Raw genomic sequence first — 22,103 nt, forward strand, 5'->3', positions numbered from 1 at the left:
ACAAGCTGTCAGGAATTCACCCGGAAAATAGTGGCTCCCTGTTGCAGAAGCTCCTTGAGCGTCGACCCGACCTGGGAAAACTCGAGTTGTCCTGCGCCAACACGAACACGCTGGTGCCCTATGTCGATTTGGTGAACGAGGTGCTCGAGTCAGTGGTGTGGAACCTGGAAAGAAGCGGCGAACCACTGATACCTCCGTTCGACTCGTCCGACCATGATACTGACGAGGGAAACTTGATGCAACCGCACAACACCAATTTCGACGTGTATAGTCAAATCCTCCAGCCGGTGGTGTCCCCGTTGCACACATTCCCCTACAACCAGGCCGTCCAGAGCAGCCGAGCGTATCTCAGCTCCCTCGCGGTCTCGCGGTCCCGCCTGCTACTGACATTTCGTTCTCCCTATTCGATCACTACGGACGAGGGTCTGGTGGCAGACATCAATCGGACTTTGGATCATGCTCTCTCTGCTGAGATCCTGAATCTTCAACATGAAGACTATGTAGCCATCGCCAAGGAAGGGTTCTACCCTATTCAACTGGTGGGAGACCTCCGTGGGACGCCTGTGTCTCCAGACGAGTATGAACAGATGATTGGCCTTAAGAAGCCCAGCAGCCAGTACTGGGGCTTCCCGACAGATGAAGACATGGCCCCTCGCGATCCCACTGTTGATAAGGGTCTGGCCAAGATCCAAGACGAGTTACTTCCTCGGAGCGGTCTCACCTTCCAGGATCTGCTTAGCATCGTCCAGACCAAGTACGTAGGAGGGCAGTTGGCCATCGAAATCAAGAAAAAGCCCGACGGGAAAGATCCAGAGCCATCAGAGCTGCTAATCTACATGCGTCTCCGCCAGTGGAACGACGCCACACAGCAGATACAACCGCTGGAAGCGCCAACGTGCGACCGGCTTCAGGCCTTCCTGCGTCTGCACAGCAAGTTGCAATGGCCGATGGAGGAGCTGGATGCGGTGACAATGACGTTCGTGACTGACCGCGAGCTGATGTTCACGCCTGCCGTTCTCGACCAGCTCGCAACAGTTAAAAGATTAGCGGATCTCACTAGGCGCTCCCCTAGCGAGCTCCAGCCATTCTGGGGGGATATTAATACCCACGGGTCGAACTCGCTTTACAACCAACTCTTCGGGACAGCGGTTCTCCCAAAGGAAATTCGCAAAGCGCTCGCACTGGGTAATGACGGCCACGTTGTGCAAGCGCAGTCCCAAGGGATGGACGATGTGGATGGTCTGCTGGCCACCGTCCTGATGGCGCTGAAACTCACGACGGACGAATTTGACTCGATCAGAGTCGCTTTGCGCCTGTCGCCGCCAGTCAAGCTGACTCTGACCAACGTATCAGCCTTCTACCGGGTGTCACTGCTCTGCAGGATCCTGAATATACCTCCACAAGCATACTCCCAGCTCCTGATGCTGTATTCGGAAAATTTTAACCCCTTCCTGGACCCGTGCACAACGCTGGCCCTCGTGGAAGGTTATCTGCCACAGCTGCCGACAATGAGCCACTGGACTCTCGACCGTCTGCTTTTTGTGATTAAGAAGGCCCCCAGTGCGACCGATGAGGCGTGCCGGACGACCGTCGACCAGCAGATCACAATCGTCGAGTCGGTCCGCTCCAGTCTGAATGACTACACGCTGCAAGGTAGCAAGAAGAGGATGGATGGCGAGAATGCTCTGGTCAGCCTGCTGGACGAAATCATCATCGACGCTGAGGCCCGACAGAAAATTATACAGTTTATTCACAGAACCGACAAGGTCCCTATCGGCAGCGATGAGGCCAAGTACTTTATCGGCCAGCTGAGCACCGTCATCGGGAACACAGCGGCCACGGATCTCTGCCAGAAAATCATCGATGCCTCTCCTGGTGAAGGCCGACTGGAGGTCTTCCTCGAGGCCTTTCTCTCTGCTCGATATCGCGAGCAGCAGTGCCAGGCCGTCCTCAAGTCGTTGACACCCTTCTTTCCCGGCCTTAGCATGGCGTTACTGCGATTTTCGCTCGAGAAGCTGGTTCAACTCGAGACCAACCCCCAATTGTCCGGGATGGATGCGTTAATAAACCTCTGTAATCCCGACAAGCAGACGGAGGACTCTCTCTCTGCGTACTTCCGCCCGCCGACTACAGACGTCTACCAGATCCTATCTGCAGCGGACGAGGAACCGAAAGAGTTAGTGCTGGACGAAGCACAGCTCAAGTTCAGGGAGCAAACAGACGACCGGCAACCGCGATGGGCAGCCACAACCCAGCCGCTCACCGGGGGCCGCTGGTACCACTTGTATTACAAGGGCAAAGCTGATGACTTATCTTGGCGGGCCGGAGAGGCAAGCCAAGTCAGTCGACCACTCGCTTTTACAGGAAGTGAACTCCTGGCCGAGGCGACGGTCAGCCTCATCGCGGTAGTCGTGGTCGACCTGATGCGGATCTCCCTCTTGGTCGACCAATTTCGCCTTCATGCCGCTGAGGTAGAGTTCGGGAGCATCATCCAATTCGTCACTCGATCCCGACAGCAGCTGCAGAGGATCAAGTTCACTGACCTGAGCCTGCGCGAGATCAAGGTGTTGGAGGACTACCTACAGCTCCGGGACTCGTTCTCGCGCAATGGCGCCACGCTTCCGTTGCTGGCGCTCTATAAATGGCTATTTTCCTTCTCCCAGGAAAGAAACGAAAGCCCCGATAAGATCCGCCAGGCACTGGTCCAGAACCTGGCCCACGCCTCCGGATGGAACCAGGGTCTGTGCACGGAGTATCTCCAATCGAGATACCCTCAATATGACGGGGCACGATTGGTGCAGTTATTTCGAGACGTGGCTGTCCTCCAGCAGATGCACGAGGCGATTCTCTTCGTTCGGGACCTCGGCCTCCCCAGCCTCTCTCTCGCGTCGCTCTTTGACATGGCCCGACCAGCTTGGTCGGATCTTGTTCAGGCGGACTTCACGAATGCTGCAGCCCTCCGCGTGGCTATCCAATCGAGACGATTCCCCACTCCCTCGAACGGCGGCCGGACGGCGCTCGCGGATGCCAGTGACAGCATTCGAAACAGCCAGAGGGCGGCCCTGATCCACTACTTGCTGGCCACGCCTTACGCCGAGAAGAATGGCCTGCGAGAAGCGGACCAACTCTTTGGCCATTTCCTGATTGACGTGCAGATGGGCGCCGGGCTGCGGACCTCGCGCATCAAGCAGGCCATCTCGTCGGTCCAGCTGTTCGCCCAACGATGCGCCCTCGGGGTCGAAGTTCATGTGGGATCCAAGGTGTTGGATCGGGTTGACCTGGAGTACATGCTGCGATACCGGCTCTGGGAGGCGGATCGCAAGGCCTACCTGTATCCCGAGAACTGGGCCGACCCGACGCTACGCGATAACAAGACCGAGCAGTTCCAGGCGCTAGAGTCGAGGGTGATGCACGCGAAGCTGGACCGCGAGAACATTGCGAGTCTCGTCAAGGACTATGTGCACGGCATCAATGAGATTGCCAACCTGCGCGTGGAATGCTACGTGATTGAGCGAAAGAAGAACCCGGATAATGACTACTTCCACTTCTTCGCCTGCACTCGGACGTCGCCACCGGTGTTCTACTACCGGAATACTGTTATCTCCATGGATCCCGCGCTCCCGTACACGCCTACTTGGTCCTCGTGGACTCGGGTGAACCTCGACGTCCCCGTGCAGGAAACTGGCGCCGATGGGAAGCAGCTGGCAAGGCCGGGTTCGTATATCATCCCCGCCGTCCAGCGCGGACGTCTCTATGCCTTTCTTCCTGAAATCATCGCCAGCCAGAAGGACAACGCTGCTGTGAGCGAGAAAACTTTCTCAGAGCTCTTTTCTGGCGAAGGGACGACGAAGATCTCTCAGGCGCATCCGGAGCGCTTCTAAGAGATACGCATGGGCTTTATCGAGCTGCGCAACGGGAAATGGTCCCCCAAAACGGTCTGCCGGTCCGTCATCAAGGTCCCAGCAGATGTGGACGCCCCAAACGTCTCCGATTTCAAGTTTCGGATCACACACAATGGCGAGGACAAGGACCCTTTGACGATCACGGCCGAATGGACGGCCAAGGATGAAAAAGGAGAGCTGTTTCATTGGGACCTGGGATACTTTCAGCTCCGGGGACAGGAGCTAATCCTCGTCGAACAAGAGGATGGCCTCCCCAAAACTGAAATTAAGCCAGTGACAACCGCCACTTTGAAAACTATCCCGACCAGGTTTTCCCGCTACTCTAGCAATACCCGGGACCCCACCGCCAAGATGATTGTTGAGTATGAAAAGGGCAAAAACGTCACGTTACACATCGGCAATCCACCGACGTTCCCCTCCTCTGCGGAGTGTGAATGGCTCATGGATTTCAGTTTCCCGTCGCCCCACTATGCCAGCGCACTGGTGTTGGAAGTGTCCAGTTCCACTAGCATTGAACAATATATTGATCTCCAGAAGACCCATTTTTTCCGCGTCGACCGCATGTTCAACAGGGTGGCCCCCCAGCTAGTTGAAAGTGCTCGACGGGAAGACGGTTTAGAGCATGTGTACGACTGCCTGAAGCAAGTCCAGCACAAAGATACCCCTGTCGATGATCCCCACGAAGACGCATTTGGCCGTTGGGTCGAGGAGAAGGACATGGAACAAATCGTTCACTACCATGAACGGGCCGCACCGTTTGCTATCTACAACTGGGAGCTGGGCGTCCATATCCCGTCGCTGATTGTCGAGCGGCTGATGGCCACCCAACAGTTTAAGCTAGCGCTGAAGGTGATCCGCCTGGTCTTCGACCCCAGTATGGACGGCACCGACATTAACCGCTGTTGGTCCTTCCCCCCATTCCGAGAAGACAGCGTCCGCAAGCCGGCCTACACTCCGGATCAGGAGACGTCGGTCAGTGAGTGGCACGAAAGCGGAGGCAATGTCCATGCGGCAGCGCGGTCGTACCCAGTGGCTTACATGAAGCGGATCGCCATGAAGTATGTCGAGCTGATGATCGCCATGGGGGACGAGTATTTCCGGCGTGACACTTTGGAGAGCATCCCGTTGGCGATCCAGATGTATACAGAGGCATCCCAGGTCTTCGGGCCGCAGCCAGTGGAGATCCCGCAGCTGGGGAAGCGCCAGGTCAAGTGCTATAATGACCTGGAGAACTACCTGACGGCGCTGTCCAACGCCACCGTCGACCTCGAACTAGACTTTCCCTACTATAGTTCTTGGCCAAAAGTCCTCATAATCGCGCTAAGCACCCGGTCGCGTCAACCAACGCGTCAAAAAACCTCATTTCTTTAAACACCAACCATGACCCCAAAAAGGACTCCTTTGAGTCCTTTTAGCAATAATATTAAGCGCAATCGTGAGCTGGATCAAACTGAGAGAGCTTATATACAGGGCCTTTATGAAGGTGGAGTAAAACCTCTTGAAATCTCAAAGCGCTTGAATCGACCCCTCCCAACCATTTATGCCACGCTGAACCGAATATCTTCAAGGCAGGATTTTAACTCCCACCCACGATCTGGTCGGCCGAAAATCTATACAGATAGAGACAAACGCTTGGTAATCCGGTTAATTAAAGAAAATCCTTTTATTACCTATAAGGAGGTACAAGAAAAGCTTGGGGTTGTGATTCCGCACCGATCGCTATACCGGATTGTTAAAGAGTCAGGATATAGTAAATGGAGAGCTCAAAAACGCCCCAAATTAACACCGGAAGTAGCGAGACTACGGTATAATTGGGCTTTAAAATATAAAGATTATACCGACAGCGACTGGGACAAGATTGTATGGTCAGATGAGTGCTCGGTTGAGCTTGGATCCGGCCAGCGCCACCAATATGTGTTTCGCCTTAATTTACATGGTGAAAAGTGGAAAAAGGAATACATTCAGCCATACAAGAAGGGCAAGGCTATCCGGGTAATGGTCTGGGCAGCTATTTGGGGTAAAAATCGCAGTGATCTTGTACGTTTGGAGCGTGATTTTGAAGCTAAAAAGCATGGGTATACTGCAAAGTCATATCTTGCTCTATTGGACGAGATGTTGCCTACTATTTGGGAACCAGGCTATGTTTTTATGCACGACAACGCTCCCATTCATTCTGCCAAAAAGATTACCAAATGGTTGCAAGATAATGCAATTCCTTGCATGGAATGGCCACCATATTCGCCCGATCTGAACCCCATTGAACACATGTGGTTTCCACTTAAAGAAGGTGTCTACGACTTAAATCCGGACATTTGAAAACTGCAAGGGATCGAATGATAAGAAGGAAGAGATTCTATGGGAAGCTTTAGAGCAATCATGGACCTTGATCAGTCAAGATATTCAAAGCGCAATAATAAAGAGTATGAAAGATCGAGTTGAGGCAGTTTTGGAGGCAAAAGGGTGGTATACAAAATACTAAGTAATTTTTCTGCTTTTTTGCATATTTTTATGAATTTTTACCATTTATTTAGCATATACTACATTCAAATCAATATAATTGTTTTTGTGTTGCAAGATATATATATTTTTGTATGGAGGGGTGAACCATGGTTGGGTTGCCCCGCAAACAAATTATACAAACTTTTGCCGGGGACTGTACGTAGCCCCGGGGCACCGCGGGGCCAGCACACCAATGAACCAGCGACCACGCAGCTTCCTCAAGACAGGTTATTTCTGCGTCCAGGGAAATCCCCAGCTGGTGTCCCTCCGCGCCCTGATTGACGACCGGCTGTTCAAAATCCGGAACGGGATGGACATCAACGGGCGCAAGCGGACGCTGCCGCTGTTTGAACCGCCGATCGATCCTGGAGCACTCCAGCGAGCCAAAGGCCCCGGAGGCGGCGGGATCGCCGGCTTCCTCCGTGATCTGGAGAACCCGATGCCCCGGTATCGTTTCCTCGCGCTAATTTCCTACGCTCTGGACCTGGTGAGCGAGCTGAAAGCCGCGGGCCAGCAAAGGCTGAGCATCCAGGAGAGTAAGGACAAAGAAGCCCTTTCCCTGCTAAGGTCCAGTCATCAGCGGGCCGTGCTTGCACTGATACTGCGAGTGAAGGAGCGGCAAATGGCCGAGGTAAATCGAGCCATCGAGGTGCTAGAGGAGACGCGGAAGCAACAAGAGATGCGGCTGGCGTACTTTTTAGCCCTAACCGGCGACAGCGACACCAAGGACATCCCGGCGGCCGGCGGAACCTGGCAGGATATTCCGCAGAACATTGAGAAGCCCCGGATGGACGACTTCCGCATGTCTCCCTTCGAGCAGGAAGAGACAAGCAAGGCCGACGAGGCATCCGACTTCACGCTGGGAGCCATCGCGATTGAGACTGCTGCCTCTGTGGCCTTTGCCTTCCCCAACGTGGGCGTCAAAGTTCAACCGCTTGGAGCGGGTGCAGATGCGACATTTGGCGGAGAGAATGTTGGGCATATCCTGCAAGCAACGGCCGGGGTCCTCAAAGCACGCAGCCAGTGCGCTTCGAATGATGCCGACAAGGCCGGCCGCAAGGCCATGGCAATCCGTCAGCTGCAGGAGCGCCGGCTAGAAGCCAACACAATCGGGCGCGAACTCGTCCGCATTGACAAGAATCTCGCCCAGCTGCACGCGCAGCTAGACACGTCCGAGGCCGACATCCAGGCCACGCAACAGGAGATCGACAACTCCGCCGCGGAGGACGAGTGGCTGCGCACCAAATACACAAGCCATGAGCTGTACAGCCGCCTGGACAACTCCATGTGCACGCTTATTATTATTATTATTCTTCCATATTATAGAGCATTTTTCAGTCAGAGACTATGCATGCTCTACCTACCACCCCTGGGTGGTAGGATTTAAACTAACAAACAGATACGTACATAGTGGGTAAAATCAAACATAACTAAGCAATATGACATTCTAGGGGTGGGGGGGACCTTAAATAAGGAGTTGAAACATGCTAATTTCCACTGTTTTTATTTTTATTTTTGCTTTTTCTTTTTGTTTTCCCTATGGATCCAAGAGCCACTTTCTAGTGGCGATCCCGCTTTCCTTTAGGAATTTGATCAGTTGTTCTTGCCCTGCTTTCTTCGTGAAAAGATAAGGCAAATTTCGGTCTTTTTTGTCTAGGGTCTCTATAGACCCTTTTCTGATGTCCCTGGTTGCCGGGCACTGGAGGAGTAGGTGGTATGGAGTTTGAGGTTTATTGCTGTGGCATGACGTGCATATATCACTCGTTATAGTTAGGTGTTCTAACTAAATATGATCTGAAGTAGCCGTGCCCTAGCTTTAATTGGATGATGGTTGACCAGGTCTGCTTGGGAAGCCTTAGGGGGTTTGGCTTCCATGAAGCTATGGAATTAAAGCCCCTGTATTGATCACTTTTCTTAGTATTTTCCCATGCTTTATCCCAATCCTCAAGGCATTTCGCTTTAAGCTCTCGTTTAAGATGGCTAACTGAGATAGGGCACTTATGGTATTTACTTGTCCATTCTGCCCCATACTTAGCTGCTTCGTCAGCTTTAGCATTTCAAAAATTCCTTGATGGCCCGGAACCCAGTGAATATGAATATTGATATTCTTATCCTTAATCCTAGTTGCCCATTTAGAGATTCTTTGGTGTGGCTCGTAGTTGGTGTCCGCTGATTGAAGCCTTTTTAAGGCTGCTTGGCTGTCTGAAAAGATGTAGATATCTAAGGTTGGAATTTGAATAGTCTTAAATGCTTGTTTTAATGCTTTTTGAATAGCAAATAGCTCCGCGTCGTGGACCTCGTATTCGTGACCTAGATTCCATGCCCAAGCCTTTGATTTTGAGGATTATTTTCTTGGAGGAAGATTCCTGCTCCATTTTGACCGCTTTGCAGCTGGGATCCATCTGAATAAAAGATAATCTTGTGGTTGTCTCTACCAGCAAGCCATTGAGATATTAGCGCCTTGTGTTCCTGGGCTGCTTGCTCTTTTGGTTTGCTAGATATAGATATATCTATTATTTGGTTTAATGGCTGGGACCAGGGGGTAGGGTGTGATCTAGTGTCTGGAAGGTGCCTTTCCATGTTTTAAAAAGAAAAGTGCTAGCAGTCGAATTAACTGGCTAGGGTGTTTTCTTTGTGTCTCTCTAGGATGGTATTCAGGGTCTTCTAGATCTAGCCGTCTAGGTTTCTCATTCCAGTCTAAAACCTTGATTGGTCAATGGCAAATTCCCCGGGTTTAGCGTAAACGTGGTTGGAAGTCTGCTTTGGATTGCATGGGATTTTATAAAATAAGCAGTCCTGAGTACATAGTTTCTGCAGATTTTATTAAATCTAACTAATGGTGGGGGCAGGGATGCTTCTATTTCCATGGCCTGTATAGGCGATGTTTTAAAAGTCCCTAGAATTTTCCTTAGGGCTGTATTTTGCAGTTTCTGGTAGTGGTCTACTAGGTACTGTTGGCCTTTCCACCATAAAGGGACTCCATAGTCTGCAATAGACGAAATGCATGCTATATAGAGTTGTCTTATAGCTTGGAAGCTTAGCCCCTTTTCTGTATTTGAGAGCCTCGCTATTTGGTGAAATGCCCTAGTTGCAGCTGCAACTCGTATTTGCACGTGTTCTTTGAAAAGGAGTTTAGAATCTATGTAGATTCCTAGCCATTTTACCATAGGGCTTGGTTTAACTATGATATTATTATCTAGTTTAACCTGGATGTCTTGGTTTTCTTGGTCTGGTTGTTTAGAGCTAAAGTGAATAAGCTCTATTTTATCCTGGTCAAACTGGATATGGTCTTTGGCTCCTTTTTTTAAACATGGCATTGGCTACCAGCTCTATTTGCCTGCAGTTATTCTCTAGGCTATTAGAGCTAATAGTAAGGCATATATCATCCATATAGCTAGGCTTTCGGGTATTTCCAAAGGCTTTCCTTGTATCACTATCTAGTTCCTCATACATTTCAAGCTGAAAGAGCTCTCTAATATATATAAGGAACAAGATGGGTGATATAGGTGATCCCTGGGGATCCCTACTTGCACTGGGGTCTCGTTGCTGGTTTCACCGTCAAAAGCTAGGAACACTTTCCTGTCCGACATAAAGGATTTGATCCACCGGATCAGGTTATGTGGAAGACCTAGTTTTAGACATATTCTAAGTAGCTGGTTGGTAGATACATGGTCAAAAGCTCCTTTTACATCTATAAAAAGAGCTGTAGTAACCATTTTATTATGTTTTGCCACCTCTATGTCATGGACTAGGGATAGTGCTATATCAATTGCTGATTTTCTTTTTCTTCCCCCATTTGGTCATGGTAAAGGATTGATTGCGGGAGTTCAGCTAGATAAGATAGCCTAGTTGCAATAATCTTCTCTACTACCTTGCCTAGGCAGTTAAGCAGGGAAATAACTCTGTAGGCCTTGGGCTTGGAGTAGTCCCTTTTAGCAGACGCGGATTTTTAAGAATAACCCCTTTGGCAGTTTTCCAACATTTGGGATGATAACCATTTCTAATTAGGGCTTTATAAAGCTCGTGGAATCTCGGAGCAATATTTTGGTAAGCCTTTTGAATAATTAAGAATGAGATGTCATCAGGTCCAGGAGCCTTTTTTGTAGAGCTACTAAAGATAGCAGTGTACACCTCGTTTTCCCTGGTTTCTGGCCAGTTGGTTGACTCTGCCTGGTTGGTTGGCCACTCAATGGGCTTAGCCTCCGGGGGTTTTTGAAACAGGGTGGAAAGAAATGCATGACATTTATCTTGAAAGGAGATTGCTTGCTTCTCTTGATTCTCTATAGAATAGGTCAAGATAGGCAGTTTTTGAACAGATCTCTTTTTAGTATAGCTAAAAGCTTTGAAAATCTCCCTGTTCCGAGCTTCTTCTAGGAATTTGTTCCAGCATGCGGATTTAGCTTGCTTAATCTCCCGGAAATATTGATTTTTAATCTCTAGAAGATTTTCGTAGAGCTCTGGACATGGGTTATTTTTCCAAAGTTTTCTAGCTTTTCCAAGCTGTTTCCTTAGTATTTTAAGTTCCTTTGACCACCATGCTTTTGACTGGGCAGATGGTTTTCTTCTTGGGATACTAGCATCTGCAGCTATTTGAATTATTTCTTGCAGATTTAGAGCTGCGGTTTCTAGCTCTATATCGGTATTAAAGCTCCCCTGTCTGAATTCTTGGCTTGTATCTAGCTCGAGGATTTTCTTGCTGAATAATGCCCAATTTGCCATTTTAGGTTATATGGTAAACTGACCAGGGGTTTTCAATTTCTTGTGTTTTTACTTCAACAGAATAAAGCAAAATTTCGTGGTCTGATCCCGAGGCGAGTTCTTGGTCAATTTCCCAATTTACTCTATATTGATTTAGACCTTTGGTAATAAAGGTTAAGTCAATAACAGAGACATTTCTCATTCCTTTTTTCTATGGCATGTTTGCAGGTCAGGTTTATTTAGCAGTTCACATTGATGTTCTTCAAGCCATTTAATCAAAGTATCAGCCCTGGTAGGTGATAATGTCTTTGAGTTCCACCAGCTATGGTGTGCATTAAAGTCCCCCTATTACTGCATGTGTGGAGGGGGTAACCCTAGCTAGGGCTCTTTCTATTGTCCACTCGGCGCCTTCCTCTAGTGATTGCTCGTTATATATATTTATTAGCTGCAGATCTTGGATTTCTGCACCTAAGATATCTATTACCAGCAAATCACTATCAGTGCTAATATCGTTTCTTTGGCAATAATTAAACCTAGATAGCTTTCTATGGTAGATTGCTACTCTAGGTCTAACCTTGGTTTGCTCAGGGAGGATTGGGGTGTATGCTGGGTGGGATATAGTAAAGCTATTATCAGGCGCTATCCATGGTTCCTGGATGATAATAAAGTCGATATTAAGCTCCAGGCCTATTTCTAAGCAAGATAACATAGCATTCTGATTGCGTCCAGTATTATTTTGCAGGAAATAGATTCCTAAATCAGTGTTTTTCTGATTCATTAGTAATCTAATTCCATGTTACTGTTTGGGATTGGTCTTTCTGTAGGCCTAGGCCTTGGTTTTGGTTTGACTTTTTCCCATTCCTTGCAGTTTTTGCTATCTGCTCTGTGGGCTTGATTGCAATTAGCGCATTTAACCTGTGTGTGGGGACATTCCTGGCTTTTTACTTCGCATGTGGAACATTCATGGTATTGGGTTTCATGCCTTTCTGCGCAAATAGCGCATTTTGGATTATTCTTGCAGTATACGAGTAATATGCTAGTATCCTTGGCATTTTTGGCATTGGGCAGTTTTCTCTATATATTTAGTAGCTCTACATAAAGCTCCTGCAACACAGAGTTGATTTTTAATTGCCTTGGATGCCATGGCTTCATTCTGCACGTCCACTACAATAGAGGAGTGATTTTTGGTCTCGCGGACATGTTCTGGGGTCAGCCATGTTGGGGGCCTCATTAGTTTTAGACCTGGGTTAAAGATTTCGATCTCTTCCTTGAGCATCTGCATGCCTTCTTGGGTTTCAAAAGGCCTGGTGGGGACCATGTGAATAACTATTTTTGCCCATGGTTCATCAAACATCCACTTAGTATAGGGGATAAGTGGTTTCCAGACATCCAGCTTCTCTATTAAATAAGGCGCCTGAATACCGTCCATTGTGGTGAGGATAAGGGTCCTTTTAGTAAAGGAAGTGCTTGCTGTCCTTACTATAGGTTTGTCTACCTTTTCTTTTATCTGGAACTGGTGGTTGATTTGGTTTCGGAGCTTTAAGGAGTCTAGGTCTTGCAGAAATTCTGCAGAAACCTCTAGAATAAGCCTACTACCTTTGTAGGCGGCCTGTTCTACCCGTTTTGGCTGATCTTGTTTCTTGGTTGGGATAACTACTTGCGGTTTTATTCCTTTTTGGACTGCTGCTGCGTATGAAGGCTTTACTGGTTTTGCTTTGGTTGAGAAGAGGCTAGGGCTATTTTATCAAGTTTTTGATTAATAGCGTTAACCTCTTTCTGGAGTTTTTGAAGTTGATTGTCTTTGGAAAGCAGGGATCCTTTAGCTTCCGGATTTTGCAATTTGTCTTGGATAGCTGAGAGGCCCTCCAGATGCATATCTAGAGCTTCAAGGATCTTAGCATTTGCTAAACTATGGTGGATCTCTTGCAGTAAGATCTTTGCAGACTCAAGTTTTTGGATATAACTTTGTTTGGCATCACTTTCTATTTGTTTTTGCAAAGCTTTTTTCCATCTCCTTTTTTTATTAAGGAGCACCTCTTCATCTTCAGACATTTGACTTAATGACGCAAAGGAATTAGGGCTCTCAGGAGGAGAATTGGAATCAGGCCTAAACTCAAGTCTTGCCTTTGGGCTGATGAACGAGTGTTTTCTTTTGCCTTTGGTCCCTTTTTTGGGGCTTGGTGGCTGCGATGGGTTGGGTGACGAGTCCCTAGGTGGGGTGGTTGGGTCTTCAAAAGACCCCATTCTTCTCTCTGATAGACAAGGGAAAAAAAAAAAAAAAAAAAAAGAAATAAACAGGTAGAAAAGTAAACCAGGTAGGATCCTAAAACTTTACTAGCTAGGGATCTAGCTAGTAAGTAGAGATTTTAAAGGGAATCTCTAAACCACAAAAGCTTTTTTTAAAGGGAAGCTTCGAAAAACCAGCGTAAGCGTACTAGCTCAACTCTACTGTTCCCTATATCTCTGGTCCAGCACCAGTTTTCCTATACCTATCTAAGCTAAACAGCTTTAGAAAGATATTGCTAGGAGCCGTAGTACTGGGGATACAGCTCACAGTTTCTTCTTGCAAGTAAGCTTAGGCTTTCTACTAGTGAATTCTACAGGGCAGTCCAAGCTTCCTGTTTTTGGTGGAGTAAAACGCAGGAAAAAATCTCACCCCTTTTTAAAGAGAAGTGGTAAACTAAAAGCACGGTTTTTATTGTTTTTGCAGAATACCCGGCTAAAATAACTGCTATGGTATGCAGGGCAGCTAGGTCCCCACCTCTTATCCCTCTCCAGGACAGTGATGGTGTTATAGAGGCCTAGAGAACTGTAACTAGTAGCGGCCCAAAAGTATCACAAGGATATCAAAATTTCAATCACATGTAATAGTAACAGGCTTATCTAGGAGTTCTTTGAACCCCCTAGTAGGTGCGGGATTAGGTATAAGTGTAAACTTATAGGGCTTCCTTTCCTTGGTAGGGTGTTCCGCAGGGACCGTTCGAGCGTTGCGGTGTATCGGGGTTGGTGTTGTTGGGGGCTGTGGCGGGGGGGACGGTTGCGGGAGGCAGAACGCGGGAGCTGCGTTGTTGGTGGTGTTCGAGCGTTGCGTTATTGGTATTGGGAATTGTATTGGGGGCTTCGGTGGTGGGTGGCGGTAACGGGAGGCAGAACGCGGGAGCTGCGTTGTTGGTGGTTCCAGGCAGCCCGAGCTCGGGAGTGCGGGAACACGAAAAAAATTTTCACACGAAAATCGCAGTCTTTTTTTCATCAAAACACGGAACGCGATTGGACTGTTGTATCAAGAAAAGTGGAGAAGTGACTAAGCTTGAAAAGGGCTGTAAAACGACGTATGAATCAGTACCCAATACCCCCAAATGTGGGGGTTGGGTTGGAGGGTGCGTAGTTGTTTTTTCCATGTGCACGCTGTTTCACCGGACCTACCTGATGGCAATGGAAATGGCCAAGACGGCCAAGCGGGCGCTGGACTTTGAACTCGCCATCCGATCGACGACCAGTGGCCCGTCGGATTCGTCGGCAGCAACCCTCGCCGCCGGGTACTGGGAGACATCGCCGGACGGTATTTTGTCCGGCCAGGCACTGTGGCTGGACCTGAAGCGTATAGAGGCCGTATACCGGGAGAGCAACACGCACGATTATGAAATGGTCAAGACCGTGTCGCTCCGCCAGATTAATCCACTGGCCCTCCTCACCCTGCAGGAAAAGGGCGACGCAGAGTTTGATATCCCCGAGGTGCTGTTTGATCTGGATTTTCCTGGCCACTTCTGCCGGCGCATTGTCTCGGTGGCCGTCTCCATCCCGTGCATCGTCGGCGCCAACACCAACCTCAGCTGCACACTCAGTCTTAACCAACACAAGTATCGCATTTCGTCCAGCGCAGATGGATACGATGCCCAGAAAGCGGCGGCTTTCCGAACCGACCGTATCCCTATCACCTCTATCGCCGTGAGCAGCGGCGTCCGGGACACGGGCGCTTTGGATCTTGACTTCAGGGGCAACGAGCAATACGGACCGTTCGAGGGCGCTGGCGCTATTTCAACCTGGCACATCTCACTCCCTAAGACACTACGGCAGTTCGATTACAGCTCCATTACCGATGTCGTGTTACACCTGCGGTATACGGCGTTCGGGGCTGGCGGCCTACTGGAGATGAGTGCATCCACGGCCGTGAACAAATGGGCCAAACAGCCCACCATCCCTGCCCCTGGCTCAGAGTATGGGCGAGTGGATAAGGTGCTGGCCGTCGACCTGGCCAATGACTATCCGTCCGAATGGCAGCAGGTGTGCTCGACGGGAACGACGACACTACAGAATCTTGATCAACGGCTACCTTTCTGGGCACGCACCGCGACCAAGTCGAGCGCTATTACTCTATTAATCACACCCAAGCCAGACAGCCCCAACCCGCAGATACGGGCAAACGGAATCACTGCGAAAGCGGAAGCTTCTGGACCTTTGGGTGAATACTCGACGTACCAATTCAAGCAGGGACTGGACGTTACGAAGCCCTGGACAATTAAAAATCTGAATCATGACCATGGCTTCCAGCGTGCTTGGCTGCTCATACAATACTCGATTTGACAGGATAGTTAATTCTTTTATTCTGCAGACTAGATATTCTAAGATTTGAAAAGGATATCGATACTGTACTAAAGCTGTAGCCGCATGAGAGAAGGAAATATCCGCATTTGTTAGGATGGACCTTGATCGTGTTTTTATACCTCCTTCTTGGTCGACATGGATAACTATTGTTAAATCAGTTTGCTGTGTCAAGATGCAGATTGCTACTATATTCTTATAAATTCTATAGTAATACAATAACATGATCATCTATAGTCACACCTGTGCTAGAGCTATTTCTCAAGTCAAACACCTATCTGGCTACAATAGGCACTATGAGCAAAATCCATCCAACATGTATCCCCAACTCCAGTTGTTACGGGCTTTTTTGCTTTTTGTGGACTCCCCTGGCTTGGACAGCATAGATACAGACTTCAGACTTGCTTGCCGTATGTTTAGTAAAAAGGAAAGAATAAAAAAGCCAAAAAAAAAAGGATCACAACCGATGACAAAAAGCCAAACTCCCATCTCAGGTAAAAGATCAGCTACTCAACATTGTCTATCCAGTTGCCTAGCGAAGACATACGCTCCGCTACGTCAGATGGGCTAACTACTTTTGCCTCTCTTACCCCGGATGCTTTCATTGGACCAGCTAGTAAGTGAAAAGGCAAAGAAGCGCGTATAGTTAGCTATTAGAATTAAAATCTTAAAGCCATAAATCTTGCAAGTTTCCAGGAGCAGCTTGGTGTATAAAGCCAGGTGAAACAGAGCTTTTATCTGCACAAATAAGAGCAATTGCAGTTATTCACTCTTTATTAGTAATTAAATTCGCAGGATGACGGGCTTGGTTTTCTTCTTAATCCAAGTCAACAATAGGAATCACTTCTATTCCAAAAAGATGGCCTTGCACAGCATCTTGGAAGTAGTAAGTATTCACCTTATATTGAAGAGTTCTTTATTGCTATATAGTAGGTCCACAACCCACTGCACCCTGGGCATGTTGGGAAGACCACTGATAAGAGTTCCCAGCACTTACTAGTCTTGCACGGGATGTTCTCTCAATCCATGCCACAGGCACAGGCGTCGAGAGACTCTTTAGCTGTACGCATGATGTTTGTCATTACCGCCGTGGCTCCCTGAATACATCAACTAATCAGGAGCTTATGATGTTTATTAGTACAGCAAAATTTGAAAAGGAAGGAGAGTAGCTTGCGTATGCTACGGGCGTTTCTTACATGACAGAGCACGAAGCAGTAGAAGAGCTAAGGTATGCAGAGCAGAGTCAGGGTGCAACTCATCCAATTAATAATGATAAAGATAGCCTAGATACAGACTATAGCATTAAATGTGCGTGCGTTGGAGAAACGGCGTAAAAGCCATGAACCTGAGCCAGCAGGTGAGGCAGGCCATGTGCTTAACGATGATGGTAGCTATCCCATGCCTGCAATAACGTAGGTAGAGAGTAGTACTCAAATACAGGGTGGGCAACGATAAATTCCCGCACCGATTAATCGATTAATCATCGATTATCGGTCTTGGCAATAATCGATCGATTATTTATCGATAATTGGCAGATTCTCACCGCCTATACTATCTACACCGCTATAAACAGTTTTCTTGACTTCTTCTTTATCTTTTTCATATTCTTTTATATTATCGTACGAAAATGGATTCTGATGCAGATTCATCTAATCTTTTACCTTTGCCCACGGTAGATTCATGTGAAACGCAGTTAAAAAGGGGAAAACAGCCACAGCGCAGCTAACATGGTCTCATACACGTCCAGCACAAGATGGGGAGGCCCAATTTTATAAAAACGCCTCAATCCAGTATTGTGTACATTGTACTGGATCGCCGTACGGAACTTCAGTTACTACCAACATGCGAAATCATCTCCGGTCAAAGCATCAGATTATTATTGACCCAATCCTGAGCACACTACAACAAACAACAATGGATCGATTACAGCAACTTTATCATGAAGCAGAGTCCTCTGTAAGGGGCTAGAGCCCCTCAGCCTACTCGGGCCCTCAGCCCTCGTGTTTCCTTTCTCCTCGCCTGCCACATGATTAGTATATTGATTAGTACACTCTATCATGTGACTTCCCCCCCCTTACTTCGCAATCGTCTCATCGCTGTTTCCTCTTCTCTTTCCTCTTCGACGATTCCTTTTGTATCCACCCTAGTTATTAGGTTATAGAGGTTTAGCCCTTGACATCCTCAGGGAAAACAGAAAAGGTTGATTCTCAGGTCCTTCAAAAGGTATTAAATCAAGATGTTATTGATGAGGCATTAGTCTCATTAATTGTTGTACGGAATCTTCCATTTCATGTTGTGGAATGGCCTGAGTTTCATGCTTTTTGCCGAGTGCTTAATCCTGAGTCAGAGAGTTGTATTATTACAGCACATAACTCAGTCCCTGGAAAAATCAAACAATTATGGCAGACACAGATGGATATTGTACGGAAAAAGCTTCAGTCTGCTTTATCAAGTATTCACCTTTCACTTGATATCTGGACCTCTCCAAATCGGCTTCTTTTTCTTGGGATTTGTGCTCACTTTGTTGAACAAAGTCAAGAGAAGTTATCAAAAGCTCTCCTTGGTCTTCGTATAGTGGCAAATCATAGTGGAGAGGAGCAATTTGTTACTCTTCTTCCAGTGCTAAAAGATTATGGGATTGTACAAAAGCTTGGATCTATTATTTGTGATAATCACACTGCAAATAATAAGCTTTGCCGTACATTAGCCACATATCTAAGAGACGAAGAAGGGATTAAATGGGATCCTATATATCGGCGAATATTTTGTATTGGCCATGTTATTAACTTGGCTGTACAAGCCTTCCTGTTTCGAGACTATTGAGTTTGAGCAACTCAGCTCGTATGATGAGGAGGAAGCAATAGGAGAAGTAGGGTATAAAATTAATAATATACAAAAACAGGCCATATTTCGTTAATAGGGCACTTGGAAAGCTTCACAATATTGTGACACATATTCGTGGTTAGCTGGTCGTACAAAGGAGTTTAAAGATCTGGCTGGGAGATTAATTCCACTTGACAACCGTACAAGATGGAATAGCTGGTATCATATGCTTTCTGTGGCTCTACAGTATGAAGGTGCTGTAGATAGCTATACAAAAAAGAACTTTGATACTCTTCAAACAGAATACCTAACTCCAGTAGACTGGGACAAGCTTCGCACAACAAGCAAATTCCTAAGTCTTTTTGATCGAGCAACGCTGCAAACTCAAGGAAATCAAGCAACAATTGACAATGTGCTTTTTATTATGGATGTTATTATAAAGCATTTTGAAAAGGCTTTGGTAAGTCTACTTCCTATAAAAAATATAACAGATTACTACATTAATTACTACATTATTACTACATTGATTACTACATTAATTACTACATAACAAGATTATTCTAATATATATGGCAGGTTGAACATGCATTAGATAAGGAATTCTGTACTCGGATTCAAAATGGCTGGGATATCTTTGACAAGTATTACAGCAAATCTGATGACTCGCCTCTCTATGCTGCAGCACTTATTCTTCACCCAGCTCGTCGTACAAAGTACATTCAGGCCAATTGGAGAAAGAGCTGGCAAAAGCCTGCACTGCAAAAGGTTAAAAAGCTTTGGGAAGAGTATCGAGAAAGGGCACCTTTTCATATAGTTGTACCATTATATGAAAAGAACCTGTCTCAAAGTCAAGATCTTGATGACTTTGATCAAATTGTTCAAGACCTACGCAAGTTCGCTCGGCCTGCAAGCCAGGATGAATATGAAGATTATAATTCTGAGTCTCCATATGACATTCGTACGAGTGCTCTTACATGGTGGTCTCAGGATCAACAACAAAAGCGCTGGCCAAGGCTTTCTTACATGGCAATTGATATCCTATCAATTCCAGCAATGAGTGATGAACCTGAGCGTGTCTTTTCAGGAGCACGTCGTACAATCTCATGGGAAAGGGCGCAGCTATCAGCTCAGAATATTGAGAGGATAGAATGCCTAAAACACTGGCAAACAAGTGGTGTTTTAGAAGAAGTTTAAAAGATATTTTACGTTGATTTGGCTTTATTTCTATCTCCGTTTCGTAGGCCGTAACAGTTAAATACTTGCTGTATTTTTGTATGACAGCGCCAAGAAATTATTGGCGATGATCGATGATCGGCTGTCAATAATCGATTATCGATCGGCGGCGATTCGATTAATCGTTGCCCTCCCTGAACAAAGTTAAGAGAAGTTATTAAAAGCTCTCCTTGGTCTTTGTATAGTGGCAAATCATAGTGGAGAGGAGCAATTTGTTACTCTTTTTCCAGTGCTAAAAGATTATGGGATTGTACAAAAGCTTGGATCTATTATTTGTGATAATCACACTGCAAATAATAAGCTTTGCCGTACATTAGCCACATATCTAAAAGACGAAGAAGGGATTAAATGGGATCCTATATATCGGCGAATATTTTGTATTGGCCATGTTATTAACTTGGCTGTACAAGCCTTCCTGTTTCGAGACATAATTGAGTTTGAGCAACTCAGCTCGTATGATGAGGAGGAAGCAATAGGAGAAGTAAAGGGTAATAAAATTAATAATATACAAAAACAGGCCATATTTCGTTTAATAGGGCCACTTGGAAAGCTTCACAATATTGTGACTGCACATATTCGTGGTTCAGCTGGTCGTACAAAGGAGTTTAAAGATCTGGCTGGGAGATTAATTCCACTTGACAACTGTACAAGATGGAATAGCTGGTATCATATGCTTTCTGTGGCTCTACAGTATAAAGGTGCTGTAGATAGCTATACAAAAAAGAACTTTAATACTCTTCAAACAGAATACCTAACTCCAGTAGACTGGGACAAGCTTCGCACAACAAGCAAATTCCTAAGTCTTTTTGACCGAGCAACGCTGCAAACTCAAGGAAATTAAGCAACAATTAACAATGTGCTTTTTATTATGGATGTTATTATAAAGCATTTTAAAAAGGCTTTAGTAAGTCTACTTCCTATAAAAAATATAACAGATTACTATATTAATTACTACATAACAAGATTATTCTAATATATATGGCAGGTTGAACATGCATTAGATACGGAATTCTGTACTTGGATTTAAAATGGCTGGGATATCTTTAACAAGTATTACAGCAAATCTGATAACTCGCCTCTCTATGCTATTATTATTATTATTATTCTTCCATATTATAGAGCATTTTTCAGTCAGAGACTATGCATGCTCTACCTACCACCCCTGGGTGGTAGGATTTGAACTAACAAACAGATACGTACATAGTGGGTAGAATCAAACATGAATAAGCAGTATGACATTCTAGGAGTGGGGAGGACCTTATAAAAGGGGTTAAACCATGCGAAATTCCAATTCTTTTTGCTGTTTTTCCTTTTTTCTTTTTTTTTTTTTTTTTTTTTTTTTTTTTTGTTTTAGGGATCCAGGAGCCACTTTCTAGTGGCGATCCCGGTTTCCTTTTAAGAATTTAACCAGTTGCTCTTGCCCTGCTTTCTTTGTAAACAGATAAGGCAGATTTCGGTCTTTTTGTCTAGGGTCTCTATAGACCCTTTTCTAATATCCCTAAATGCCTGGCACTGAAACAGTAGGTGGTGCGGAGTTTGGCGCTTGTTGCTGCGGCATGATGTGCATATATCACTATCATAGTTAGGTGTTCGAACTAGATAGGATCTAAAATACCCATGCCCTAGCTTTAGCTGGATAATGGTTGACCAGGTCTGCTTGGGAAGCTTTAGGGGGCTTGGTTTCCATGAAGCTATGGAATTAAAGCCCCTATATTGATCACTTTTCCTAGCATTTTCCCATGCTTTATCCCAATCCTCAAGGCATTTCGCTTGGAGCTCTCGTTTGAGATGGCTAACTGAAATAGGACATTTGTAATATTTACTTGTCCATTCTGCGCCATATTTCGCTGCTTCGTCAGCTTTGGCATTACCAAAAATTCCCTGATGGCCTGGAACCCATTGGATATGAATATTGATATTCTTTTCCTTAATTCTAGTTGCCCATTTAAAGGTTCTTTGGTATGGTTCATAGCTGGTGTCTGCTGATTGAAGCCTTTTAGGGCTGCTTGACTGTCCGAAAAGATGTAGATATCTAAAGTTGGAATTTGAATAGCCTTAAATGCTTGTTTTAATGCTTTTTTTGGATAGCAAATAACTCCGCATCGTAGACCTCGTATTCATGACCTAGATTCCACGCCCAAACCTTTTGATTTTGAGGATTATTCTCTAGGAGGAAAATTCCTGCTCCGTTTTGACCACTCTGCAGCTGGGATCCATCTGAATAGAAGATAATTTTGTGGTTATCCCTATTAGCAAGCCATTGAGATATTAGCGTCTTGTGTTCCTGGGCTGCTTGCTCTTTCGGTTTGCTAGATATAGATATATCTACTACTTGGTTTAACAGTTGGG

The 22,103-nt window shown here is 46.3% G+C and overlaps 2 protein-coding genes across 2 annotated transcripts; both read left to right on the plus strand.

Moving 5' to 3' along the window:
- Positions 1–6,594: 6,594 nt before the first annotated feature.
- Positions 6,595–7,788, plus strand: ATNIH1004_005445 (uncharacterized protein; the record flags this gene model as incomplete). Its single annotated transcript, XM_033570099.1, has 1 exon — positions 6,595–7,788. The coding sequence occupies one exon, from the start codon at positions 6,595–6,597 to the stop codon at positions 7,786–7,788; it is 1,194 nt and encodes a 397-aa protein (XP_033426131.1).
- A 6,707-nt stretch (positions 7,789–14,495) lies between these two features.
- ATNIH1004_005446 (uncharacterized protein) lies at positions 14,496–15,680 on the plus strand (the record flags this gene model as incomplete). The annotated part of the gene is made up of 1 exon (XM_033570100.1): positions 14,496–15,680. The coding sequence occupies one exon, from the start codon at positions 14,496–14,498 to the stop codon at positions 15,678–15,680; it is 1,185 nt and encodes a 394-aa protein (XP_033426132.1).
- Between the last annotated feature and the right edge of the window lie 6,423 nt (positions 15,681–22,103).

This window comes from Aspergillus tanneri (assembly GCF_003426965.1).
Source record: "Aspergillus tanneri strain NIH1004 chromosome Unknown AapTan_4_pilon_pilon_pilon, whole genome shotgun sequence".
Taxonomy (NCBI): domain Eukaryota; kingdom Fungi; phylum Ascomycota; class Eurotiomycetes; order Eurotiales; family Aspergillaceae; genus Aspergillus; species Aspergillus tanneri.